General features: G+C 39.2%; 1 protein-coding gene across 2 annotated transcripts; it reads right to left on the minus strand.

Annotated features, from left to right (window-relative positions):
- Nucleotides 1-371: 371 nt before the first annotated feature.
- ACTR3B (actin related protein 3B) lies at nucleotides 372-27,177 on the minus strand. 2 transcript variants are annotated; one of them, XM_064638438.1, is made up of 12 exons: nucleotides 27,021-27,177; nucleotides 19,577-19,632; nucleotides 17,637-17,761; nucleotides 16,545-16,655; nucleotides 16,095-16,190; nucleotides 15,825-15,932; nucleotides 14,426-14,569; nucleotides 13,647-13,820; nucleotides 10,912-11,004; nucleotides 2,431-2,556; nucleotides 1,922-2,005; nucleotides 372-1,314 (listed from the first exon to the last, which is right to left on the minus strand). In XM_064638438.1, the coding sequence occupies exons 1-12, from the start codon at nucleotides 27,062-27,064 to the stop codon at nucleotides 1,219-1,221; spliced, it is 1,257 nt and encodes a 418-aa protein (XP_064494508.1). In that variant the 5' UTR covers nucleotides 27,065-27,177; the 3' UTR covers nucleotides 372-1,218. The 2 variants fall into 2 exon arrangements, with proteins under 2 accessions (XP_064494508.1, XP_064494517.1); XM_064638447.1 differs by having other exon boundaries at nucleotides 588-1,311; nucleotides 1,923-2,005.
- Between the last annotated feature and the right edge of the window lie 201 nt (nucleotides 27,178-27,378).

Here is a 27,378-nt window from a genome sequence, read left to right on the forward strand (position 1 = left end):
ACTGTCCAAAAGCTCTGCTGACAGAGATCAGATAAAATATCGGCACAGACAGAATAGGTAGGATTTCCTACTCTATTAGATTTAACATTGTGTCCATAAGAGAAGAACATGCATCCATAACAGGGTAGTTAAGCCCTGGAACAAGTTGCCCAGATGTTCAGGAATCTCCATCCACGGACTCTATACCGGCCCTGAGCAACCAGAGGTGACTTTGAAGTGAGCCCTGCACTGAGCAAGAGTCTGGACTAGAAATCTTCAGAGGCCCCTTCAAATTCAGTGTTACTGTGATTCCACATAGTCTGACATATAAATGCAAAGCTGACCTCGTGAGATGAAGCAGGGGAGTACATAAATCAGGACTACCACAAACATTCATAAACATGTTAACAGCTTTTATTTCACTGGTGCAAGGCCCGTGTGTCATCCACCATTCACCAACATCAAAACAAAACATCATCTCCTATAAAACAGTTTCAGAAAATTCAAAACAAAGTAACAGTGGCTATTATAAACTTCATACAATACTGTAAACCACTTGGTGTCATCCAAACATGAACAGGTCAATTTCTATCATACATGGCTTTCCCCCCCCCCCCCCAAAAAAAATACCAGCACAACTCCAATACATGCCTCACACCTGGAAATGTGTAACATCACTCCATGACATTGATAGCTGTTCGTGCTTAGAACTAGTCATCAATTCACCCTAACAATATCATAAAATACAAAATTATATGAAAACCTACATTTACAAAGTACTGTCCCAATCCTGCAATCTATTCCATTGGGGTAGGTACCATTCCAACTCCCCTAAAGGCAATGTGGTATTTAGTGCTCCATTGCTAAAGATTTGATTGCAAACTCAGGGCACAAGTGGGAAAGGTTTAAATCTTTCCACAAGCAGTAAGACACTGCCTTATTCTTCTAGATTCAGTTTCAGTAGTATTTGCACAACCTCCTAAACCAAGACTTACCTATTTTCAATTACCTCACATTTAGGAAGAAAGAAGGAAAGGCTCTGAGTAGTCAGCAGAGAAATGGCTCGTACTGAAATGACTTGGGGCTGTAAGTTGTGCTTTAGTGCACGATGGTGATCCAAATGCTTCCAAGAGTTAATCACATCTTGCTTCAGTATTTACAGTGTCTGCTGCCTTCCTCTGCACTGCATGAGTTTCTCCCCCACCAAATATCAGAGATCTTATTTCCATTGGATGAGCACTATGACATGACTCCAAAAACAGGATTATGACGACAAATACTAGGGCCATACTCTTCATAGTCTTTCTTGGTGTGACATACTTGGAAAAACTCCGGCTATGAAAATATAAAACAAATCCCCTCAAAAGCATAAGAACATACCAAGTGGAAAAAAACAACAAATAAAAATAATGTTTTAACATTTCTGTAAATTGCAGCTTTATGACATGGTAATTACATTTTTGAAATATAATAAAATGAGAAACATTAGGATATGAATACAATTAATTAAGAAAAGTTTGTCTGGTCAGAAACTGCTTTTAAACACAACAATGAGAAATCCCATTTTGGAGACGGGAATTGCTCCCATTTTCCTGTATTTGCTTCTCCCTTGCACTTAAGACCACTGATTTGGATCCTATATTCCTGAAGAGCTAACTATCTCTAGTGCTAACTTTAAGAATAAAAGGACTATATTACAACTATCATATAAAAACTACTTCAGAACTATGTCAAATCACAAAATCTTTACGCAAGTAAAACTCCCACTTGCCCTGTACAAATTTTACTGAGATAAAACTTGGGTTAAGGATTCCAGAATGTGACACAGTTTAGGCTGTCACAATGAAAAGTTTTAAAACTTAGTACTCAGATCAAATATACCCAGAATTCAACATGCCATAAAAATTTAAAAATTAAGAAGAATTTTGATAAAAAGACTTACTGTTGAAGCCAGCATGGAACCACCAAACCAAACTGCATAACGCTGCATGTGATGTGTTATCACTTGTACTTCCACTGGTTTGGGCTAAGAAAAACAGTTCATATTTAGTTGGTTTACAATTTCTGGGAAGATCCTTACAAACTTAACATGGTCAGACCCAGACACCTTCAACCCTCCATTCAAATAACTAACTCACATTTATTACTCAGTCTGACATGTTCTCTAGATGACCATGTCGTAAAACTCTTCCTGATAACTATGATGAAGGACACAAAAGTTAAATCCCTCTAGCCTACTGCTAAGGTCCCACATCTCCTAGAAGGGAAAGCAGAACTGCTCACAGTAACTTTAAGACTTGTAAAGACATGTCATACACTGCAAAGCTACCAATACATTTAACACATAAACATATACTATTGATTTTACAAGTGTATTTTCACTAGTGAGGTGCAAATTTTGACCCTTGATTTCCTTCACTACTCATGCAATTATTGAAACGCTCTACGTACCTTTATCCGACCACCACTGAGTTCCTCGCTAAGCCGCAATCTCGCATCCACCACTCTCTTCAAATCCCTTTGCAGTCGTCGTCCAAAGTCCCTGAACATCGTGGATCCTCCTGAGAGAACCACATTCTGTGCAGAAATTAAAGACACGTGCTGTAAATCCAGCTTCAAGCAGGTTTTCCAACAGCCAACACTGCAGAGGTGACTATTTGGGTATTAACATAATTACGAAGCTGACAAGGTACACGAACACCTTAAGCTTCATCCAATTCAAAGGAGCTTCGTGGTCCCCTACTTTCTTTTTTCTCCTTTAAATACACTTATGGAGAATGTGTTATTACAAAAGATGACTCCATTACAACAGTGAGCTAGTACCCCACATGTACAGAGCAGCAGAAATAAGACACTACATCACGAAGTTTCCCAGGCACGCTCATAATAAGCAGTTTTAGCCCTGACACCAAATAAGTCTCAAGCCTTGTCATACCACCTTAGAACTCAATTTTGTTGACCTTTTTTTTTTTTTATTTTAAAAATTAAACTTCCAAACATAGCAACCAGCAAGGTCAATGATTCTTCAAAAAGGCACCACACCTCCAGAGAGGACTGCAGCACAGAGAAAAGTACCACGCCTTTCTCCTTGCCTGCCTGGTATTACTTAATTTTCAGAGCAGAACCAAAAGTCTCTTAGCCTGGACTTGTACTTGGATTCTAAACAGGGGTTTTAGAATATCCCATCCCCAATTCTGGTAACATTGCAGCATCATAGACTAACGCAGAAGTAATTTCACAGGTGGAGGATTTGAAACAGGAACCCAGAAGATATCACTGGTGGCAGTAAAAATGCAATTCATAATTAGAAAAAATGAACTCTTTGTGACAAAACTGCACATGTGCCCCTGTACAGTGCTGCAACTGCAACCCCAAGTGCCAATTAGCACTTACTAAAACCACTCATATGCCTTAGACACACGTCCACAAGGAATTCAGATTAGGAGTTCATCATACACAGGTCAAAGGATTCTCTCTCAGTAATAGTTTTTGACACTGCAGACCAAGACTGTGCATGTAATGAAAGCATCTCTGACCCACTGTTTTCAGCCTGCACAAGGATCTGAAGAGTCAAAGACAGACATAATAAGCACTCACAGTGCAGAAGTAAGTGCTTGGAGTTTAAGCAACAGATAACAAGGAAAATCTTGTTTGTATCTTGTAAAGTAAGAAGAAAGCTGTTTGTTTATTCATGAAAAAAATCCCTGCACATCATAAAAACACATTACAGTAGGAAAAACTCATTTCTTCACAGTTTCAGATTCTCACAGTATAAAAGAATGCATAACAAGACAGGTGTGCTTAAAATAAAACCACACGTCCCCGTAACGTTACTGAAACATTTCCAAAAAGAAAGGGGAAGACAGAGAAGAGAAAAGGAGCCATGGGCATAAGCAGGAGCCAGAAATCACAGTTGGCCCTACAATTAAATTAGGAGGGAGACTCCCCATGCTCCTCCCATACACAAGAACATCTCTTCCCCTGCCTCAAAGTGGTCATGCACTCCACATGGGAAAAGAAAATTGCTAATGGGGAAAAAAAGACAACAACCAACCTGAGTGATGAAATAGCAATTAAAAAGATGCCATCAGAAAATATTACCTGGAGATAATGAAGCTGGCAAAGACTGTAAAAGCAATAATTCTATTCAAAGCAAATTAAACTTCAAGCATACTCCATAAAGTGGACAATGCTACCACTAAAAACAGATTTCAGAACACACACGAGAATATTTTTTCAAAGACATCTGAGACCAACTCATGCAACTACAGTCAGCAGTAACATTGGGATGATCCTTCCAACCAGTTAGTTATCATTCCAGAGTTACTAAAAGGTTACACTTTCTTCAGATTATGATTACTCAAGTACTTCTACACATTGAAATTAGTTCAACAATACACTGGCCAAGACGAACAGGAGCATCAGGGTCCACATGTTGAAAAGAGGAGTCACCTCACTATCACACATCTGGACAAGCCAGGCCAAGCAGGGTTTTGGGTATAAGTAATTAGGTGACACCAACTGTCATTACAGGATGGTTAATTATACAGTCACAGTTCCCCTGCTCCATGCACTTCTTGTCAACACTGGACCAAATCTGTGCTAACTCTTTAGTAAAAGACTTTTCACATAGAGGTTTTAGTAAGTTATCTCAACTTGGCAGGTCAAACTTCTCAGAGGTCAGAGGCCTGGTACTTCTCACTTACAGTGAAAGCAGAATCCACATACACTCCCCACCCCTCAAGCACCACACCCACCACTTAAAAAGGACAGAAGGTAGGCAGGAAATGATGGTCAGATTAAAAAAAAACCAAAACTAAACCCCAAAAGACAAGAATCTACCCCCCACCCTCACAGATATCTTCTCTAGAATAACTGAGTAATTCCAGTTATTAACAAAAAACCTAACAATTGAGCACGTTGAATATGTCTGTTGAGTAAGCTTACTAGTGATGGTTGGGCTTTCAGCCTGCCTGGGAATTCTCTGGCCTCCCAGAAAAAGACATCAAGGAAATTAGTCTTTAAATATCTGTTTCCAGCTGATTCTTTTAGAGAAGGCTTCTTCTGATCTTACTCTGCTCAAACACACTTTGGCTGGTTTAACAGCTCTAAGCAGTCCACATATCTCTCAGCTAACACCAATTATCATACCTGCTGATGGAAAGAACCTCCAGATGATTTTTACTTTTACAGCTAACTGGTTGAAAATTAAAGTTGTTTCAAAATAATGTGTTCCCTCAGAAGAGAGGGATGAAGACCTTCCACACACCTCACAAAATTAACCACGAGAAGTAAATAATATAAGTGGGCTATTTCTGGAAGGAGACCAGGGGAGTGGATAGCAATCATAGAATCATTAAGGGTGGAAAAGACCTTTAAGATCAATGAGATCAACTCAGAGGGCTGGCAAGAAATTTCTCTCTTCTCATCCCTATCCTTTGCTTCTCTTATGAACTCTGTGATACTGAGTTTCTCTCTGGACACCATTTCTGGTATTATGCATATACAGCACAGCCTTGCAAAAATATGAAGTTACTCAACAAAAGCAGCCCAGTTACTGTAACAAAAATCTCTAGCTAAATCAAGTTTACATAAAATTTCCAAAAACTTAAATTAGCTTCTGCAGAACTCAGAACTACCAAACACGAGGTGTTAAACTGGTTTGTGCATCTTCACACTGTACCGTGGTATAAGCACACTCTCAGCTGGACACTTCAGACTTTGCAGCACCAAACTGAAAAGCATCCACTGCTTTTTTCTGGTAAATAAGAACAACACAGCCCAGTTTCACTTCCTTACAACTGACAGCCTAAAATAAAGTTAACATGACACGATCAGTCCCCCAGAGACATGTAATGAGAGGAATATATGACTGTTAATAAAAGTTACTATGGGTAAAAACTGGAAGGTTCACAATTGAGTCAAGCACGTTATTAGCAAGAGAATTAATTAAGCTACACACCTTGTTAATTTGGTTAAAACAGGTTTGCCAGCATAATACAGAGAGTATAAGGAGAAATATTGTACATATCAAACAAGAAGTAAATGTATTATGAGAAACACTATTTTTTCATATGCTTACTTTTAATGATGAAGAAACCATTTCTTTTTCCCTAAAATCATGATTTTCAATGCTTATTTAACAGTTCAAGTAACAGCAAAAGATTTCAGCATGACTTATGGTCGTGCTGTTCTGCAGCATGGACATAAGGACACAAAAGGAACCAGAAAATCCTGCAGATGTGTTGAGCTACTGTTAAACCACCTAGCAAGGGTAATGTTATAAATGTAATTACAGCTGTGACAGGAATAAACAGGGCTTCTCCTCGGTACTCCTGGGCTTCACTGACACGTTACTCAGTTGGGGCTTCCACTCGAAGCAGCGGGAATACCTTTCCCACGTCCTGCCATCGGTGCCAATATGATGTGAATCCCCTGGCCTGGAAGTCTCTCAAGGTTTTCCTCACCCTCAGAGCCGCCTCACTCTGCCCTGAGTCACTAAGTCACTGTGCTGGAGCACACATTGGCAAACCCGGTTGAACAGTGCCACCTACCCACCACGCTGAAAGCTGGAGCTGCTCTCACACCAAGTATTTCTATTTACCAGCAGCTCAGGTCAGAAGCGATGTGAGCGGGATGTTTTCCCACCCCGTTAGCCTCCCGCACCCCAGATCTCTCCAGGCTTTGAGGACGGACTGTTATGAGCTGGGCAGCCGACAGTTTAACTTGCTAAGTGAATGCTGACACAAATTCAGTCCAAATCTTAATTGTAGGAACAAGCTCAAGTTCACTATTGCCCACAACAGCTGCATACCCAGTCAAAAAGTCACCTTCTCTGAGGAAAAGAGCCAATATTGTTAAAATCCTGCCCCTGTGCACCTGTGTTTCCACAGAAAATCTGGATGTTTCATCTACAATAAAACACCACACTTGCCAATACACTACAGTCCCCACCTTAGGCAGTGTTTTCAGCTTGAGAAGTTGGCTTAAAAGTTGGAGATCAAGGATGTTACCACTTGATCCGCTATTAATTGAATCATGAATATTTTAGCAGGCTTGGCTAGGATTTGTCAGAGACACTTCTGATAGAATTTACCTGGTTTCAGATGTCATTTATCTTAAATTCTTTCATTTGTATATTTGTGCCAAAAACACAGCAGAGAAAAGCTGAAAGAAGTCAATTGCTGGAACAGCCAGTGACCCTACACTCAATATGCTTTGTACTGGGAGAAGGCACAGACCTCAGTTAATACTGTTCTCATCTAAACTGTGGAACAACCTGGGGAGACACTCTGGATGGGGAAATGGGAAGATGAAGTAGAGTGTGGAATAAAAGCGACAGTTTCTGAACCTGTTACTAACAAAAAAAAAAATAATCTGAGTTTATTAGAATACCAAGAAGTTTTTAGAACTTTTGAAAGCCCTTTGCCCATCTTTAAAGTTATTATAACTATATTCACTAGGAGACTGGTTTTTGACACTAAGTGTCAAAACTCGTGCCCTAACTGACAAACGTTGGGACAAGTTTCAGAGCATTTCCAGGTTGAAAAGAGATTTTTAAATAGCAACTAATCTTGAAAATTTCCAACACTAGCACCTTCTGTGGCTGTAGCACAGAGCAGATATCCATCACTGTGTGCAGGAGTTACACTGTGTTCAGTAGGGTGCTCACAGAACTTGAAAGCTGGGGAAAGGACCCCATTGTTGTGCAGACCACAGTCCCCATCGTGCTACTGCACTCTCCCTGTAATTTCTCTGCATTTCTGTGATATCAGCTGTATTCTACATTATATTAATTATGAGAAAAGTATAAGTAAAGGTTGTGGAACAATACTTTAAGAAAAAAGGAAGCTACAGAATTCTCAAAAAAACCAGAACTAGATGAACTGTACACCTTTCTTCCCAAAGAATGCCAAGGGTGATGCAATGCCTCATTGAGCCCTCTAAAAGCAGCATTTCTAGCTGCATGCAGGATGGGTCATTTTTCAGTGGAATTCAACACATAGGAACAATCAACACAGCCAGAACAACAGATTATTTCAGCCATGTGGTAAGATCCAAAAACTACCTCCTGCATAATTTCATTTGAGCACTCACTTTGAATTTCATTCTGTTTTCTGAAGATTTGAGTTTGCTAACCAAAAAAAAAAAAAAAAAAAAAAGACATAACAAACAAAAAAAACCCTACAAACAAACCAGAACTACCTTTTTTCTTCAAATTTCAATGCAAGTCCCCTGGTTTCAAACCCAACAGCCTACCTATCTTCTATTATGGCAGAAAGGAACTCATTCCAAGCAATCCAAAACTCTCAGCTCTGTCTTAGAGAATATAAATCACTTTTTTCCAAGCAGTCACATTAAGATGGTTTAATCACAGGAACTAGAGAGTGCATTGTTGGCAACCATGATACAATTAAAAAAGGCTTCATCATGTGTGAAAGGATGGTTGTGCTTGGTATCGAGCAGCTGCAGGCTATGGGATCTTGTAGAGGCACAGAGAAGTTGACTTCAGTTGAGGGATGGATTGTGGTGGTGCATCCCTGCCACCCCAGGCCCCACTATGACCTGAGAAATGCTCATTAGACCACAGCCTCGACAAACTACACTTGGACTAAGCCCCTCCTGAGCTTAATAGAAACACTGCCTGCTCCCAGGAACTAACAGGTATCTAAGGAGCACCTGTTTTTTAACAAACAGCCTTGGAAACTTATTTTTCTTGCCTGAATAACAACCCAAGTGGAATGATATTTTTGTTACCAAACCTTCAAAGTTACCGACTCAAACTGAGATCAGGAGGGAAAACTACTATGACTACAGCCCACTCTCTGATGGTCCTATAAACAGTGGTCCAAAGTGAGATCCTTTTCTGGATCAATGCTGAAACCAGGACTGACATCCCTTCAGTTGGATCAACGCTGAAACCAAAATCAGCATCCCCTCACCTCAGCTGGATCGACTCTGGAATCAGGACTGGTGACTTCTTTTTCTCTCTTTTTTTCTCTCTCTTTTTCTCTTTCTTTAATTCAACTCTCCCTCTTTAATTCTTCTCTTCCCTTTTACCCTACCCCTTTATCCAAAACCCACTGCTGTGTGCTCATACAGTAGGTCAGGGACTAACACACTCAAGTCCGTGCCAAGTGTGTAACTTACTAATAAAACTTTCTGATTGCTTGCAGACCCTCTGACCTTTGTCACTCCTTTCAGCCAATGAGCATTTACAAATCTGAGTGCTTCCTTCCCCTTAAGGGTACGTTGTCATAAATCTGGCTGAAGAAGTCAGTCTTAAGAAGGTTCTGCTGGTCCAAACAGCAACATGAGGTAAAATAACTGGCCTTGTAAGAGAGATGTTGATCAGACTGGGAAACAGGGATAGTGGCTATAAAAACTCAGAAAGAGAAATACCACAGGACATCAAAAGATGGCTTGTGAAACAATGATTCCAAGGCTACATACTGCATAAAATCTGCAAGAAGTGTACTCTTAGGTATTTTCTGCAGGAACACTGAGGAAGAATGCAAATGCATCTGATGGAAAGCCAGTTCCAAAGCACAGGGCCTTGGCTGGCCACCACGCAGCACCTGTGGGCAAGTGACACTGATAAACCCCAGAAGCTAAGAGAATGTATGAGTGGATTATTTCTGCATCCATACACTATTTTAAACAGTGAGAACAGAGATGCTCGTCCCTTTGCAGTGACCTTGCTTAAAGAAGTTGGCAACTATTAGCATTAATAATCACTCACATCTATCATTACATTAAACAGCTAATTGTGCAACGTTAGTTTAATTAACTAAGTAAAATGAAAAACAGAAAATGAAAAAAACAAAGTCTCAATCAGTGGCAAGCCAAGGGAAAGTTATTTGTCTGCTGATTATGGTGATACAAGAGTAACTTAACCTCAACTTATAAACACCACTTTCTGGAACTCAGTATTAAACCTCACCCTACCAAGCAAAGAAGCTGCTGCTCTAGGGCAGCTTTGGTCTTTTAGGTAAAAAGCAGACACAGCACAACCACACATGAAGGGTTTCCTAACCTCTTTTGCAACATATCTGAGCTTGAAGCCACTGAAGACATCTACTGCAGAACTCACCCCACATAAAAGCCTCTTAAATAGTTTAACTTCACATTTTAACCTGCCCCACAGATTTGCTCTGTAGTGCTACGTCTCACTCTAGATTACAGAGCATGTGAACCAGACAAGTAAAACAGACTGCAAAATTTTAATAGTTACAAATTATCCTGAGGTATGACTTCATTGGAACTTAATGGTCATTCTAACTGCTGAGGAAAACTATCCCCTTTTACATGAGCAAGAAAAACTCTCCATGCTGCTGCTTTATGCCATTATTTCCAAAAGGGCATTGCTGCTGCACAAGCAGAAAAACGGGAAGCAGAGGATGCACTGCCAATACAGACAGAGCTTGCCATGGACTATGCACAAAAGTACCTTACTTTTTACTTAAAGATTCAGGGACTGAAAATACTCTCTAGACTACAACCTGGGCAGGTTTTAGCTGGCCTAATTGTTGTCTCATGTATTTTATCACTGGGTTCAATACTGGCTAAAACTGCAGACAGTGGGCAGGTACAAGACAAGACTATAAAAAAAATAATTTATTTGAAATCACTACTTAATAAAGTAAGGGAAGAAGAGGAGAGTGGTGAGATCATGTCCTAACCCTTAAAATGGGCAAAAGTCCTTTATGCATAAGAATTCACATTATAAATGTCAGATACAAATAACATCCCTCTGCCTCAGTTCCTCATGAACAATACTTACCTATGTATCAAGCCATTACAGATGCTCTTCTTTCAAAAATAAAAAGCAGCAAATATCGACTGGCCTTTGGAAGTGGCACTTTGTTTAACTTGAATTTTATTTCCATAATAATAACAGATTACATTCATCTTACAGCAGAAAGACCATACCTTATATAATGGACGCCGGACATCAATGGGACAGTTCTGTATAACTTCATCAACTACATCCGAAATGGATTCCATGAAATCAGGATTAGCAAACTAAAATGAAATAGAACAGGCATTAGATTTTTTTCATCCAAAAAATGGCAAAACAAAAAGGCAGAAATGAGACTGTGGAGAGATTTTGTAAGAGGGGACAGGTAGGAATCAGTCTTGCTCCCCACTTATTCTACATTGTAACAGATATACTTCTGTATAAAGGAAATGAAAATTCCCTGTTCTGCTGAGAAACTCAGATTCTCTTCCCTGGCCATAAATTCACTGTCTACAATTTATGGACTACAGACCTTTTAACGAGTTTGAGTTCTCCTGCAATATTAAAATACTGCTACTGTGCAGTGTGTTCCTGCCTTTCCTTTTAAGTGAGAGAAAAAACATAGGTGTGCAAATTGGAATGCTTCTCTGTAAAAAATTTTCAATCCTACTAAAATATTTCATTTAAATTCTCACCAGAAAGTCAGAGTTTTTTTCCAAGAACGAAAAGTCTGTAATATCAAAAAAGGCATAAACAGTCTAAGGTTTTGAGTGGAAGGCCCCATCAATGCCAACATCAATACAGTACTAATGTAAATTTCTGCATTTATAAAGAGAGAGAGTCAGAGTAGCTAATGCTAGAAAACATTTTTAGTCTAGTGGCAACTTTCCACTTAAAATTAATGTGATCTTTAAAAGAAAGAACAGTTCATAGACAAGGTTTTGTCCTTTCAGAGATTAAACCCTGAGAAATTAAATGAGTTCTCAATACATAATAATGTTATTCTAAATATATTATTATATTCTAAATATATTATTATATTCTAAATATATTATTATATACCTTAAAAACTTTCCTATAGGTGTAGAAGCCACGTGGAGACTTGCATCCTAAACTCATCCAGTATCTAACTGGATGAGTAACAACAGTCAAACACATCAAACATATATTGAACTGAGTGAAATTAGCCAAAGAAGTTGTCATGGAGCTCGGGAGTCATAAGGATGATGGGAAAAATCCCCAAGAATGCAAGCTAATTTCCACAGTAAGAATTAATCATGGAAGAAGCTAAAACATGAAGTCATGTAAATTAAAACAGAAGAAAGCAGCAGTGTGGTTGCACACAGAGAGTTCTCATCTAAATGAACTACAGCCTGAAAGCTCCCGAGCTCTCCATAAAGATACTGATGGAACAGCAGGGCAAAAGGAATAAGTAGAAATGAGAGTTATGGCATCTAAAGCAGAGTATAACATGCTTGCTGAACAGGGACAAGGGAACTGACATGTGATATTGGAGTCTGCTAGCCAATACCATATGGCTGGAGAACAGCAAGTAATATACCTAATTTAAAAAGTAGCGAAATAATCTGGATAACTACAAACCCCAAGGCCTAACTTCAAGAGCATTAAAGACTTCAGAAGAAATTCTGTAAACTGAAAATAGGAAAAGAATACAAGACAGCTTTACCAAAGGCAGCTCTTACCTAGCTAATCTGATACCCTTTGAAGTGAGGACTTAATCGGCCCAAGAAGAAATTCTCCTTGGATGCAATACATATCATCTAGTGTGTTCTTCCTGTCTAGAAAATCAGTTCAGGTTTGGAGTTTTTTTTAATACAGAATCAAGAAACTATCAGGAAATGAAGAAAATGGAAATTAGTCCTTTATCCCATTCCCAATAGTCTTTGTAGAGACTATGGAAAGAGGAGCTCTTAAAATGATGTCTGACATGGGATCCAATGCCTCTATAAGATCACATGGATAAACAGCAGGGAGGAAAAACTATTTAGCCCAGAGATTTAATACTTGCATACTGGCAGAAGATCAGATGGCTACAAACTGACCACAACAGATTAAGGCTGGAATTTAGACAAGAGGTGTCTGAAAGAGGTTTTTTAACAATCTTCTGAGATGAAGAGGGTAGACAAAGGGAAACCAGTGTTAATATGGATTTTAATAACAGGATTTAATAGTATTACAGACTATGAGTGCCTGCAATAAACTCAATGAAGTGTGTAGGAACAGACAGGACCTTCTCTGCTATGCTGTAATGTACTGAAACTTGATTCTTTCCCCTTCACAATATCCTGAAGCTCACTTAAACTAAACTACCAAAAATCAGACAGACAAGGTACTGTAATGTTTCCCAGAAATGTACATGACCTATGACCACAACAGCAGATATTTCAATGGACTTCTCTCAAGAACAAATTTATCATGCTTTATAAATTGACTCAGCATCAAAAGTCTGCATCAAATAATTAGAGTATTATCCCTGCAATGCTGTCATGCAGAGTAGTGCCCAAAGAGATTGGCAACATAATCAAATACTCAGTATAAAGGCAGACTGCTTTAAAACAATGCTGAAAGAAAGAGGAAAATATTCTATCAAAACTGTAAATTCAAACAATTTCTTCTCAACTTCAGATTGCCTTTAAAAAAACAGAACAAGATGTTTTCAATGTTACATGGGACATTAGAAAAATAACTCTCTGCTGTGCTCACGTTTATCTGTGCTGATGTTACCTGAGACTGCACCTGGCTTGCAGTCAGACTCACTGGCACCTCCCTGCCACGGGATGGCGCACAGGCACCGGGAATGACGGCACTGGGAATGACGGACCGGGAATGATGGCACTGCCCTCTCCCTCCCTTCTCTCAGTCACTGGAATTTCTGTAACTTCACATTGCTAGTTCTTATTCTTACCTCTGGATGGAAGAAAATTTCAGGTCCGAGGAACCTTTCATAACCCACATCTATAACAAACTTGGTTTTGTTGATTGCATTGATGCCAGTGTATTGTTTGATCCACTTTCGAGAATCTCCGTCGTACTTGGCAAATTCTTTCACTATGTCAGGGCAAATGTAACAGTATTTTTCCTGTTAAAGAAAATGCCACGCATTAAAAATAGCCAAAACAAACATTACATCGGTGAATTAATGTGTCAGAATCAGAAAACAAAACTATGTGAGCATTTTTACAGATGGGGCTGTTCAAGAGACTTTCTCACCCCAGTGGCTACTGCAGACTCAACCCCACAAGCCAAGGTATGTGGCCCATGTTTCCATAAGGCTGACTCAGCTAGATTAGTCTCCCTCAAAAGAAAAACATCACTGACAGTAGGTCTGTGACAATAAAGAAGTTCAAGGGCAAGCTTTCACTGCAAGATCAGACCCACACAATCGCCCTACATTACTTTTTTTTTTTTAAATTAAATTCCAAAAACAGGTTTTAAGCAAATCTGAACTTTAAAATGCTGATTTAATCCATGGAACATATTCACTGCAAACAGTCTAGCATGAATATTTACTTCCTCTTTCTCTTTCCCCCACATTTGATTTGATAAACCACCAGAAGTTGGTGTAATTACAATACACTGTCTACATTTGCATTTTTAAGAGAGCCACTGGCAACTTTTAAGAGCAAAAAAATTAGCTCACAGAGATTTATGTATGTATTTACTAAGAGATAAAAATGGGTGTACCTTTATGGCTTTCGCTGTCTCCAGAGATTGTTCAGGAGGAATTCCTACCTCCCTTTCCCTTAGGAGCTGTTGAATAAAGTAAGTAATATCTCTACCTGCAATAGGAATATGTTTGATGCAACTTCCAATTACATAGCCTTCTGCCTATGTAGAAGGAGAAGAAAAAAAATATATAAGGGAAAAAACTATTGTGTATCAATAATTAACATTCATTTTTATAATACCTTTTAATTAAAACTAAAATCTTGAAACTGTAAAATTACTATAAAAATGTGCACTCCACTGCAAAGTGGGTATTATTTTCATTTAGAAGACCTTGATTATCATATATAAACAGATATTATCTAATAGATACAAATAGCCAAAGTCTTGCACACATCAGAGTGAGATCAGATTCCTTTAAGGAGTCATCTGAAAAGCAAATGTAATATAAATAGACCACTTGTATCCTGCTTGAGAGTGAAAAATCAATAGAAAAAAGTACAAAATGTATTAAATTGCTCAGACAGGAAAAAAATCAAATGAAGTAGTATCTAACAATAAGGACAATAAAAATAAAAAATCTATTTGCTGAATTTTTTGGGGATGCATTTACTGAAAACACTGCTGCTGCTGAGCCACATTATTTCTTCCCTTGCTTTTCTTACAGTTTTCAGAGTTTCATACAGTAAATGCTGTTTGTTCACTGCCCACATGACAAAAACACTGAGCAGACGAGGTTAATACCAAAATGTAAGATGAAGCTAAAGGGAATCAAATTTTCATTTCTGAAATGAAACCTGATCATTCAAGCACATTACATGCTTCAAAAATACACAAAATGACATAAACAGAACAGATGTCACTATGCACAGGCAGTTCTGTATTTTTAACATCCTCACGTAATTAAACTGAAGAGATGGACCATGTACATGAACAGGTATTTATAAAAGTCTGTAGTTGTTTCCATACAAGCAGAAACAACAAAACACAATAAAGCAACAAAATGTGGAGACAACAAAATAAAATCATACAAAAAGTATGCATTACCAGCTATAGCAAACAATCAAAATGCAGGACATCCAGAAAGTTAGGACATTTCTGGATGGTGGCATGCAGAAGACCCAAAACCATGATAATCATTGATATTAAACAGAACTGAGGCATCACATTTACACTAGACCCGGTTTTACACAGAAATAGACTTTAAAAGGTGGCCTGATGGTTCCTTATGGTGACCTTCCTATAGTCTGCAAACTAAACAATTACATAATGAAGCTCACATAATAAAATACATACTTTTTCAAGAAGAAAAACCCAAAACACTAAAAATTTAAAAATACGGTTTCACTTGACACTTCCTATTTAAATCTATAGTAAATAAACCACCACTAGTTTCAAACTGCATCCTGCTACCTACCACAGGGATGACATGGGTCACTCCATCACCACTGTCGATGACAATTCCAGTCAACGTACGTTCCCCAACCTGCCGTGACGTCCAGGAGGCAGCCAAGGCCAACACTGCCTGCAGCAGAGAGAGTTTATAATTAGAAGCAGACAGAGTGCAGAGTGTGCTAATTTACAGTCTCAGAAAGTACTGTTTCAAACATATTAGACATGTGCATACAGATGACTATCCGTTCTGCAGCTACACTGTACTTCAGAAGTACACATTCACTTTGTTCACCTGAACAGCAATGTAAAGTCCTGGGATGTTAAATGACTCAAACATGATTTCTGCAAGATACTCTCTGTTTTCTGGTGTGTTCAGTGGAGGCTCTGTCTGCAAAAACAAAGAGTTTTGAAAAAGTATCTCAATAGAGTTCTTCATTGATTAGCCTGGTATGGTAATCAAACTTAAAATTCTCAGTGCACTCAAAATAGAAAATTTCAAATGGAATTTAAACTGTTTGAAGCTTTTAAAAAGCAGTAGCTGACCTGCAGCAGCCTGCATCAATAAATTAACAGAATATAGTTACAATGCAGCTTTAAAGATTACTTTTCTCCTCCCACCCCACTCTCATTGCTGAAGAAATGAAAGACACAGAGAGAAACATCCTCCAACAGAGCTACTCGTGCTTGGAAAATTAGTCTTCCTCTTACAAAAATATTTTCTTACCAGGTCTCACTAACTCACCATTAAAAAATAGTGATCCTCAGGCTCAGCTCGAAGGTATTTAAAAATGACCTGCTCCATGAACCTCTCCATGAGGTCCCAATCTTCAACAATACCATGTCGTATAGGCCACTGCAGCAAGAAAATGTGTCAGCACTGGATCATACAAGGATAAACAAACCCAGGAACAGGCTACGTCCCCAAACCCTTACATCTTCTGAAGCAATGAAAACACCTCATCTCACTGTTATCTTATCAAACCCTCCATTCTGACTTTCATTTAGAGGCATGATTCGAAGTTATCTCCTGCTCCCAGGTACTTCAAAGTACAATTCTACCTTGCAGGACTAGCAGCCAGAGTCCAGACTCTATTCCTAATACTGCTATTAGTCTGTTGCAGAACTGTGTTTTAATCTCTTTTTGTATAAATTTCATAATTTGTAAAGTTGAGAATCATACTTGGCTCCAGTATGCCTTCCAAACTATAAAAAGAAATAAAGACCATATAGGCTATGTATTTTTTAACAAAAATTCTGGCAGGGATGATGTTTACATTTTGTTCAATGTTAAGAAGACAGTTGACATTTAAGTAACACAGAAGGATGTATAAAATATGATTTTTTTCCACATAATTCATAAGCCAGTAACACTTTGTAAGTACAAGAAGTCCTTTACTAGGGCATGGAAAATATGATTCACAGAAAAGCTGCATTGAAGACAGCCCTTCACAAAACAATTGTGATACTCCCTGAAGCAAAAGTATCCAAGATATTTCCCAATTCATATGCCATGGTAAGAGGATACACTTTTAGCAAGAATTTAAATATTCAGTGTATATGGTTATTTTAATAGCTCATAATTTTGAAAACTGAACAGCTGCACTGTATCAATGGATATTTACACAAGCACTAACCCCACAGAACAGCACTAGTAAAACAGACATTTAAAAAAGGGTAAAGCCAACGAACCCCATCATGCAGTTTTTAAAAAGTAACAAAAACACTTTACAAAAAAGCAAATGTGTGTTTCGAATGGCTATCCAGAAGTCCTAGAACATTTTATAATAAAAATGTGAAACTTGGGATAGACTTTCTAAGAACTCTGAATGCTCACCTTTGTAGCATAGGTAGGTTTATCTATGGCTTCATCTCCTATGAAAAAGTCCAGATCATCAACACCTTTCATTACCCTCCTCTGAGCCTGGTCCCCTACTTTGGCCGACTCTCGGATTGCAATACCTTAAAATAAACCCAAAAGCCACATAAAAACAAAATTAAAACAGCTAAATACCAAATGATGAATGTTTATTTACTTAAGGATTATTTTCCTGAAATAAAAATTGGGATATAAAAAGTAGAAATTATGTAAGTGATCTACTGACAAGCCAGTATAGCTGAGTTCATTCTCACTGCATCTCACAGGATTCTGGTTCCCCATCTCTAAATAATGCAAATAATAACTAAGAGATAATATTACAAATGTATTCTGTTAGAGACTACAGCTGTCACCAAACCTGTACAAGTGCAGCACTCCAGTAAGCAACATGATTTTCTGAGTTTCAACTTTAGAATAAAGAGGAAGAGCACAGGAGAAGAAAAAAATAAATTGTGTACTTCAAAAATAAGTACTGGAGTCATTATCTTGGTTGGTGAGAAAGAGGAAAGAGGGAGGGGAGAACTCAATTTGCAGTGCTACAGAGAAATCTTTGGAGACACTTATGCTTCCCATTAGCAGGCTGGAACTATCACTGAAATTATCAGATGATGGCTGCTGTAGGCAAGAAGATGAGACAGCAAAAATCAAATCTGGGGCAAGCTAAAAATAAAAATGGAATCAAGTACTGGTAAAACATAACCTTATTTATATACAATTTTCTTTTAATAGGTCATAATCAGGATCTAAATAAGATCCAGCAGAAAATGCAGAGTAGACTGGCATCATCCACAAACACACCAAATACTATTAGCACCAAAAATTACTCACAGGCAAACAACTCTTCTGTAAAATCATTTACACCCCAGCAGGTTTACAGTTGTACAAAGGAAGATTTATAACAAATTCCCAGGAAACTCCTGCTATCCTACTTCTTTAACATAAGACATTTAAATCTTTACCAGTGGTTTAGGTTTGCATTTTTTACAATACTTGAAATAGTGAGACTATAAGCAGTACTGCAGCTATACCTAGTAAAGAACACATGTCCCCTCCACCTCTTCAGTCCCCAATTACCTTTATTTCCTTATTTTTATACTTCCTATCATGAGTACCTACAATGCAGTCTTGATCCATTAATAAATAGTTAATTGAAAAAGTTTACAAAAACTAAAAGGCAGTGTTTAACATAAACTGAGATAACAGATGCTATTATAGATGTAAATACATAGTGCTATGATTTATAAATATATACAGCATGTCAGAGAAACTATTAAGATGACAATTAAAATCAAGAACACCAGAAAGATATATAACATTTTAAACAATTTTAACATTTAAAAAAAATTTTAAAGAGTAAATCTGTTCAACAAAAGCATGTTAAATATGCAAGAACATTTTAACTGGTAAACACACACACAGAAAAGAACATTTTCTAATAGCAACAACTTTTTTGAATATTACACTGTCTACAGTCCCAGACAATGTAAATAAAGCAGACACCACCTGCACTTTAGTACTTAATTTGATTGGAAGCCTTCCCCAGATTATCCGGGCTGTAACCATGGTGTCAGGTAGACAGGAGGTAAATTGCATTCTGTCTACTCAAGAGTCCTGGCAGAAAAATAATGGAGATAAAAAGGAAATTGGACTGGAGTTCTCTTCATCTTTGTCATAGCAACCAGGAGCTGGTTTAACGAGCAACACTCCTGGCTAACTGCAAACAAGGAGTTCTGTTTAGCTACACTCCAGCCAGAGATGCCAACTCAATGAATGTCACTTCCCAGATGGACAAGGGACTACAAAGGCTGAGTTGGGAGCTGGAAGCACGTCATTTAATTCTGGAAGTGCTCAGTGACAGCATTGTATATTAGCATTTGGAGGGACAAAAAATTACTCACATGATGGGATGATGAACTGAGGTTCTGTATTTCCTGCATAGCCAAGTTTTGTATACCTAGGGAAAACAAAATTATCACAAGGTCATTAGATGCACTTAAATGCAAACAAATAAAGGAAAAAATACTTTCAATTCACTCCATTTCTTGAAGTGAAGGCCAAACAATCACATGCCATGTCAACATTTTTTTTATGCTTTCAAGTATCATCCTGCTGAGAAGAAAACTCAGAAGTGGTAAATGTTTTAGGTGTTATTTATTTTTCAGACACCTTCAGCTTACAAATTTTGGTAGTGTTTTTTTTCTGAATTATCAAATCTGAAAACTCAGCTCTTACTTTCTCCATCTTGTTGGAGACCAGCTATGACAAAGGACTGCCAAGCCACATTCCAACCCTTGGTACAAACAGGGCAGCGCAGATCTTACCTTTCAGACAGCTACCATGACCAAAGATGGCAGACTTTACATATTTGTTTAATATTCTCAAACAGAGAAAAAAAAATAAATAGCACATCTCAAGTACAAACCACAATTGAAAACTCTCGTTACAATCCCAACAAAATTCCCTTTCATGCCTTGCACAAACCACTCACTTCGTCCCAGGTATAGTATCTGTGTGTGATAAAAGACAAATACTACAGCAAAGCCTGCACTGATGAAATGCTTTAGAAATGGGCAGCAGATGGTATGAAGCTTTGATCATCTCTTTCAATATACATATAATATCTATTTTAACAAGTAAAGGATCAAGAGGAAAAAAAAAAAAGAGGGAAGAAGAAAAGGAAAGAAAAACGTAAAAATCTCTACATGGTGAGAGTTGCTGCAACTACTCCAGGACTTCAGCAACTAGAAATAATTAACATCCCAGACTATGAAAAACTTCCTAGGGGAAGGGGAGGGTGGGGGAGGGCTGAAGAGAGAAAAAACCCCAACAACAAACAAAGCAACAACAACCAAAAAAACACACATTGGAAATAGTTTAAAAAAAAGTAAAAAAACCAACTAAATCAATTGAATGCCTGCAGAGACTGATGTCTTTTGAATATTGTCATTAGATTGAAACAGAAGTACAATAGCAGCATGATTTGAGGGAATTAACATTGTTCACATTCATTTTTACCACGAAAACCTAAAGCCGTGACATTCTTAAATGAGACCAATCCCAACCTAGGTCCAAATGTGAATTTAAGGTCTTTGTCTACATCCTACTCTCAATATTTGCAAACAGTATTAGCCAAACCCCTAGGTTTGCTTCTTCATTAGCAGCTTGAACAGTAGGTTACCTTTTATAGAGCATTTGGTATAAAAACACTCATTAAGAGTCAGTTTGCTTAGATAAAAGAATTAAAACTGATTTAGCACCGACCTTGGAATTAAAATATTATATTTTCAACATCTCTTCAAAGCTATAGTTTCAATAGACTTCCAAATAATAGTTAAAAAGCCATTCTCCCCAAGGCTAAAAAGACAAGGACTGCAATCTGGGGGCAAGGGTTTGTTGGGTTTTTAATCATCATTATAGACATATGCTTTCAGTCCAATCCAAAGTGCTTACACATACTTTCTGTGGCTCTCAGAAAAACATAATCAGGACGTTAAATTAGACTGATTTGTAACGAAGGCCATTAGTACTAAGAATTCTTTTTATGATTATTATTGCATAGATTCTTCACATTTTAGAATGAGGCCTACCTAGGGAATATTGTTAAAACATAACAGGCAACAACAGGAGTTACATGGGATTTAAGACCCATTACAGGATACATCCTCTTTGCTTCTATCTCAGAAATGAATTTTGACTAAATGCACACAGTAAAAACCAAGGAAACCATTTTCTGATTCAAAAGACCTAGTTCCAAGGCCTAGAAATGGCAATTAGGCAGAAACCTCATAAGAACAGCCCTTCAAGCACCAGTGACAAAAACCCAAAGACAATATATACATATACATGCACATACAAGCATGTAAATTTGAATATATATTTTTTATACCATTTTTACATAACTGTATGCACGTACAAATTAAAAGGTCCCTGCAATCTAACCAGAAGTCATTTCTTAAATTAAACTCTGGCCAAGAGGAGAGTTCAGTTTGCCACCTTTTCCCCCTCAACACACATGCTAAACTCACCCTCACTCATAGTATTAAAAAACACCCTCTAAAAGTCAATTTGGGCTACCAGTCTGTAGCAGCTTTACCTTCCTTCTCAAGTAGGGATTGGATCCCCCTATTAGAGTAACTTGTAAAGTTACCAAACCCCTATAGTTCAGTATTTTACAGAATGATTTTTAACCAGGGTTAATTCACCTAGTGACAAAACAACAACATAAGTTTATTTCTCAGTGCAAAACAGTTCTCTTAAAAGAACTCATCTCACAGAAGATAGCATCTAGAAAGATTTCTTTTGCATGCCATTAGTCCACAAAGGACCAATACTAGAACTATGAGAATAAATTCTCAGCTCAATGGTGAAGTAAAGAAGTGTGGGGGAAAATCTGTTAAAAAAACCCCCTATTTAGGATCAAACAAGACACAGGCCATATTTCAGGTGTTTTGACAAAGCCAAATGGAAGAGAAACTGAAATTTCTCCCAAAACCACTGAGGAGGAGAAGGAAAACAGATTATACAGTCATGCTGCTCTTATCCAGCAGCCTGTTCACTCAGGACATGGAAGACTCAGTCTCAGACTCCTGTTCTGCCCAGCAGGACCCAAACACATTCCACCTCTCACAGCCCTACCCAGGAGTACATTAAAGTGTTTGGGTGACCCACTTCCAGGACCTCCTACAGAAATTATTCCCTTTCATACAAGATATTTAAATATTCACTGACCAGAAAGGCTCTGGACTTAAACAGTTAGAAAGGTTGCCTGGTCTGCAGTCCCTTCTCCAACGAATATTTAAAGATCTAAAATACAGTTTTCTTTCTCCTGGGCTACAGCCTAGTAGACTAATGGTAATGCAACATCTTGTGATCTGTAAATTACAGAGACAGCTGTAGGGAATGTGTAGATAATCAGTATTCCAACTTAATTTCATTAAAACTAGCAGATTTATTGCTGGTGAGACAGGAACCTACTGGAAGCTGCCCAAAATATAGGATACTGGAGACTGCATTAAAAATGAGCAGAAAACTGATCCCATAGACAAAGGCTATTCCATGCAAAGGGATTTGGAGGACTACTAGTTTTTTAAAAATCACTGGAAATTATATATTGTGGAAACAGTTTCTAAAACCAGCATGGTCTCCCCCGTACTATTTTTCCAAGGTGACGAGTTCCCACACAAGTCAGTTCTACCTGCTTTTGCATGAGGATTGGTCTAACCCTGTTCCCTTCTGAGGTCCCACTATGGAAAAATGGAAAAACTTACATCAAGAAATGATTGCAAAGATCTACAAATGGACTGAACTTGGAAGCAGATGCTGCACCCTTAACCACTTTAGAGAGTGGAGATATCTTTTGGAAAATTCTTACTAAGGCATGAGATCAACATAATCTAGGTATTCAAAATCACAAACTCATACAGTTGCTTTATCCATCTGAAAACAAAAGACATCCATTTTTTCTCTGGACAAGTGTGCAAAAGACCCAATCCCAGAGATGAATATTTTAGCATTTCCTCACTTTCTACTGCTTTTTGGCCCAGATCTTTAAAACAATGTATTATATCCACACACACACCAAAAAAAAATCTCTGAAAAGATAGATTTGGTGTGATTAAAAACAGCGAAAAGCTTTAAGAGAGCCCTGTAAACACACAAATAATCACCTCTCTAGAGAGAACACTTTTTCTGACAGCTAAGAGGCTGCATAACCAAGTGATTACTGTCAGAACATCTGTAGTGCCACAGTGCCATAACAGACTCTATTATCATTATTACAAATATGACTGAGAAACTTGCAACACAAGATCTTTATAAAGATCTGGAAAGGCACGCTTGAAATGAAGGAGAATGTGATGAAGGGATGGGAACAAAGAAGGGATGAAGGAGAAAATATCAAACAGACAAAATTGTCTGCACAGTTTACCCAAGAGCATCAGCAGTCACTGTAAGAATAAAAAGTACATTAGAGCCATGGGGTTTTTTGAGGGAGTCTAGCATTTTACAGGACTGAAGCCTGTGATTATAAACAACAATTAATTATCTCAGGCTCCTTAGACCCAGAACAGCAATTACAATAATGTCTGTTCACAAGTCTCACGTGTGAAGAGCAGAGGTAATACATGGCTGAAGCAACTCATTAGGTTCTGAGGTTCCAGATATCTTTAATAGCTCAGCAACAACATCAGAAAACACCTTAAGCTTCAAGACCAGTCCAGCTCACTTCTCCCAGAAATCAAGTATTTACCTCCAAGCTGATCAGTAAGACTTTGAAAAAGTAATTTTTCTTTACTACAAGAAAAATGGAGTCACTTCAATAAAATACACCCAAACTAGAAGTACTCCTCAGCATCTGCAAATACAGAGACTTGAAGAGAAGACAGGTATTTTAAGACATCTTTGTTTTGCACATCCACCTACTAGTGTTCTGATGTCCCACAGCTAAATGCCAATTAATAAAAGTAGTTTATGAAGTTTAAAGCTACTGAAAACAGCAACTCCCAAAGGTCTGGTAGTCCTAAGAAACTAAAAATAGCATGCCCTTCTCACAAAAGGAGTGGTAGCAATGTGTAAACTAATCACGAGGAAAACATCATGCAGAGAAAATGAAGACGTAGTGCATCAAAATTGCAGTACAAGTAATTTGCAGATACTAATGGAAAAGATTACAGCAAATTATTATCACTGTCTGCAAAATTTGTGAATAAAGAGCGATCAGCTTATGACAACAAAACTTAAGTCATCTATCCAATACATTAAAGGAATGTTATCCTGTCCTGCTATGACAATATGTTTCTCACTGAAGGTCTGTACCTATTTTCTATACACCTGTTCTTCCTGTTTTTGAGAAATTCCAGGATTTGCCAGGCCTGAGGCCTGTGGCTGCACATAACAGTAAATTAAGCCAGGCTCCTTATGCACAAAACAACAGTGAAAAAAAGTGTCCTTTAACAAATTTCTTAAAACCCCTTACATGAAAAAAAAAAGGGATTAGTGCCTGGACAAAGCACTTCATTGAGTACCAGAAATGTAAGTAGAAAAGTGCATTTTATATGCACAATATTCCACAGTGCATGTCTGTATATACCTTTTCATTTCTGCTGTGCTCTTCCAAGTTTTTAATCTCAAAGCCCTTTCATGAATAATTTGAATGAATTGTTTGAAGCTTGTAACCCAAAGTAGATTCATTCTAACAATAAGAAGGTTTTCAGCCCACACAGAGGAAAATTCCAGAGCATCAATGAGTCAAGCTACTTGTTCTGGCTGCTTTTGTTCAGTGTCTTATTTCTTCCTGAATTGTGCAAGATAACTTATTTCACATTCAATAATCTCTTTGCTGGAAAGTCTTCCACATTTGAGTGCCCTACAGCAAAGTCAAGCAGAAGTCCCACCAGCAGAGACATCATGTTGTCTCCTATGAATTAAGATCTATCAGAGGCACTGAAATTCAAAATGTTCACCATTTGGGAACTACTGAAACCCTTCCTGAAACAAAACTGTACACACAAACTCTATCAGTTTTACCCATGTAAGCACTGAATAGACTTTAGAAATTCTACTTCAATTAATATTTATCTGAAAGGAGACAATAAGCCATTTCCTACCCTTATTTATTTTGTACAGCTGTTGGTCAGCAATATCTACTACCAGTGTAACACTGGAATTACTCCATAAACTGAGAGATAAAGGCATCTCCTGCAAAAGACAGACACTGCATTTAATGCATTTTCTGGATTTTATAGTTTATACTGTATCCTTTTTAAAGGATCCACCTAGACCTCCCATTTCTCTCCAAAACTGTCAAGTAAGGATCTTGTAACACAAATAGTTCTATAAAAACAGATATTTACAATAGCTTCAGCAAATAAATAGAAGGAAGCTGGGAAACTATCAAGCAGTATTTGATGCACAGGCAGAATTACATGAGATGGAACCTGGTCTCTATTCCCCTCCTAAAATTTCCAGCTGTGGACTCCAGTATTCCCCACTGAGGGGACAGAGCTGATTTCTGGTAAGCTAAGGTATAAACAGAAACAGGTCAAGAGACTTCTAAAACTTTTGTGACAGTTTAATAGAGATATTTCAAAATGGGACACACTTTTCCAGGGGAAGGCAATGTGACACCACAACACCAGAAAGTGCTTCCCGCAGTTATCTAGGGATTGGAGTTTCTTTATTTGGTTGGATTGGTTTTGGGTTTGGTTTTTTAAAGATTGTTCAGTTCAGGAAATTCTAAAGATAACTTTCCAAGTATTGAAGAAATTAAAATAGTGTTGCAAATTCCCTGTAGAGGAAAGGTCTATTATTAGACTAATTTAATGCAATTAGTCACAACAAGCCTGACAAGTAAAACTACTGGATGAATAGTTACTTATGGACAGTTGTTTCATCTCCTCCCCTTCTCAGACCTGTCTGTAACTGTTGGGCCAAAGGCAAGATGTTAGCAGAAGCACACCAGAGATTTAGTATTACCTTCATTACAGCTCCCTCTGACACCTCCCACTCCTAAGACACAGCAGGACTGGTCCATTGGATGATGAATGGATTTTCTCTAGCCACAGACAGGTAAGAAAGACCCATTCCTGAAACGCCTTCCAAGCACAGCCTCTGCAATTCAGGTTTCGTTTTTGTCCTCATAGATGTGAGTTACAAAAAACTTGTGGTTTGGGCAAGTGCAGAATAATTCTCACACTGATCTGACAAAGGCGAAGAGACGACCTAATGACCAGGAACACCAGGCGTGAGGCAACCAGCTCCCATCTCACCGGAGGCAACACCTGGAGAGGCTCACGAAGATGCACAAGCCAGGTGCAATCTGGCAAGGTCCCTGCGGTCGAGGTGCTGTGCACGGACACACCACAGCCCAGCGAGCACAGCTCACCTGCCTCTGGACCACTCTCAGCGCTGGTTCGTGGCTCCCCGGCAAAGCGAACGCGTGTCCCCTCTCTCTGTTTTAAATGAGCCGTCCCCAATGTTAGCGTTTTAACCGCGCACTAGTTAAAAGCCAGAGGACGCACACAACAACTGGACCCCAGAGGAGAAAAGGGCACACGGAAACACACCATCCCCCGAGGCACACGGCGGGGCTGCCCCGCTCCCAGCTCCGGAGGAGAGGAAGGGCAGCAGGAGGAGGAGGGCAGCGGGGAGGAGAAGGAAAGGGGAAGGAAGGGAAAGGAAACCCTCGGCCACAGAGGCGACAAGTCGAGAGGGCACCGGGACACACGGCGGGAGCCCGGCCCCGAGCGACGAGCCCTCGGCGGCAGCGGGAGGCGGCGGAGGGGCGCGGCGCGGAGACACCCACCCTCCCAGCACGGTGGCAGCCGGTGCCTTCCCCGCACTCACCCGGTGCCGCCGTCTATCACGCAGGGCGGCAGGCAGCTCGCCATGCTGGGGAGCCGGCAGTGCGGGCCCTACGCCTGCATCCAGGCGGCCGCCGGCTCCCCCGGCTCCCCCGGCTCGGGCTCCATGCGGGCGGGCCCCGAGCGGCCGCCCGGCAGCGCCGCCCCCCGCGCCTGCGCCGGCGCTCGGGCCGCCATGTCGGGTCAGGGCAGCGCCCGCGGGCTCGGGACGCGGACGGGAGGCCGCCGGCTCCGGGCCGTGTGTGTGTCGGTCAGTAGGAGGCCGCTCCGGGCCGTGTGTGTGTCGGTCAGCAGGAGGCCGCTCCGGGCCGTGTGTGTGTCGGTCAGTAGGAGGCCGCTCC

The sequence above is a fragment of the Pseudopipra pipra genome, chromosome 1 (genome assembly GCF_036250125.1).
Source record: "Pseudopipra pipra isolate bDixPip1 chromosome 1, bDixPip1.hap1, whole genome shotgun sequence".
NCBI lineage: Eukaryota > Metazoa > Chordata > Aves > Passeriformes > Pipridae > Pseudopipra > Pseudopipra pipra.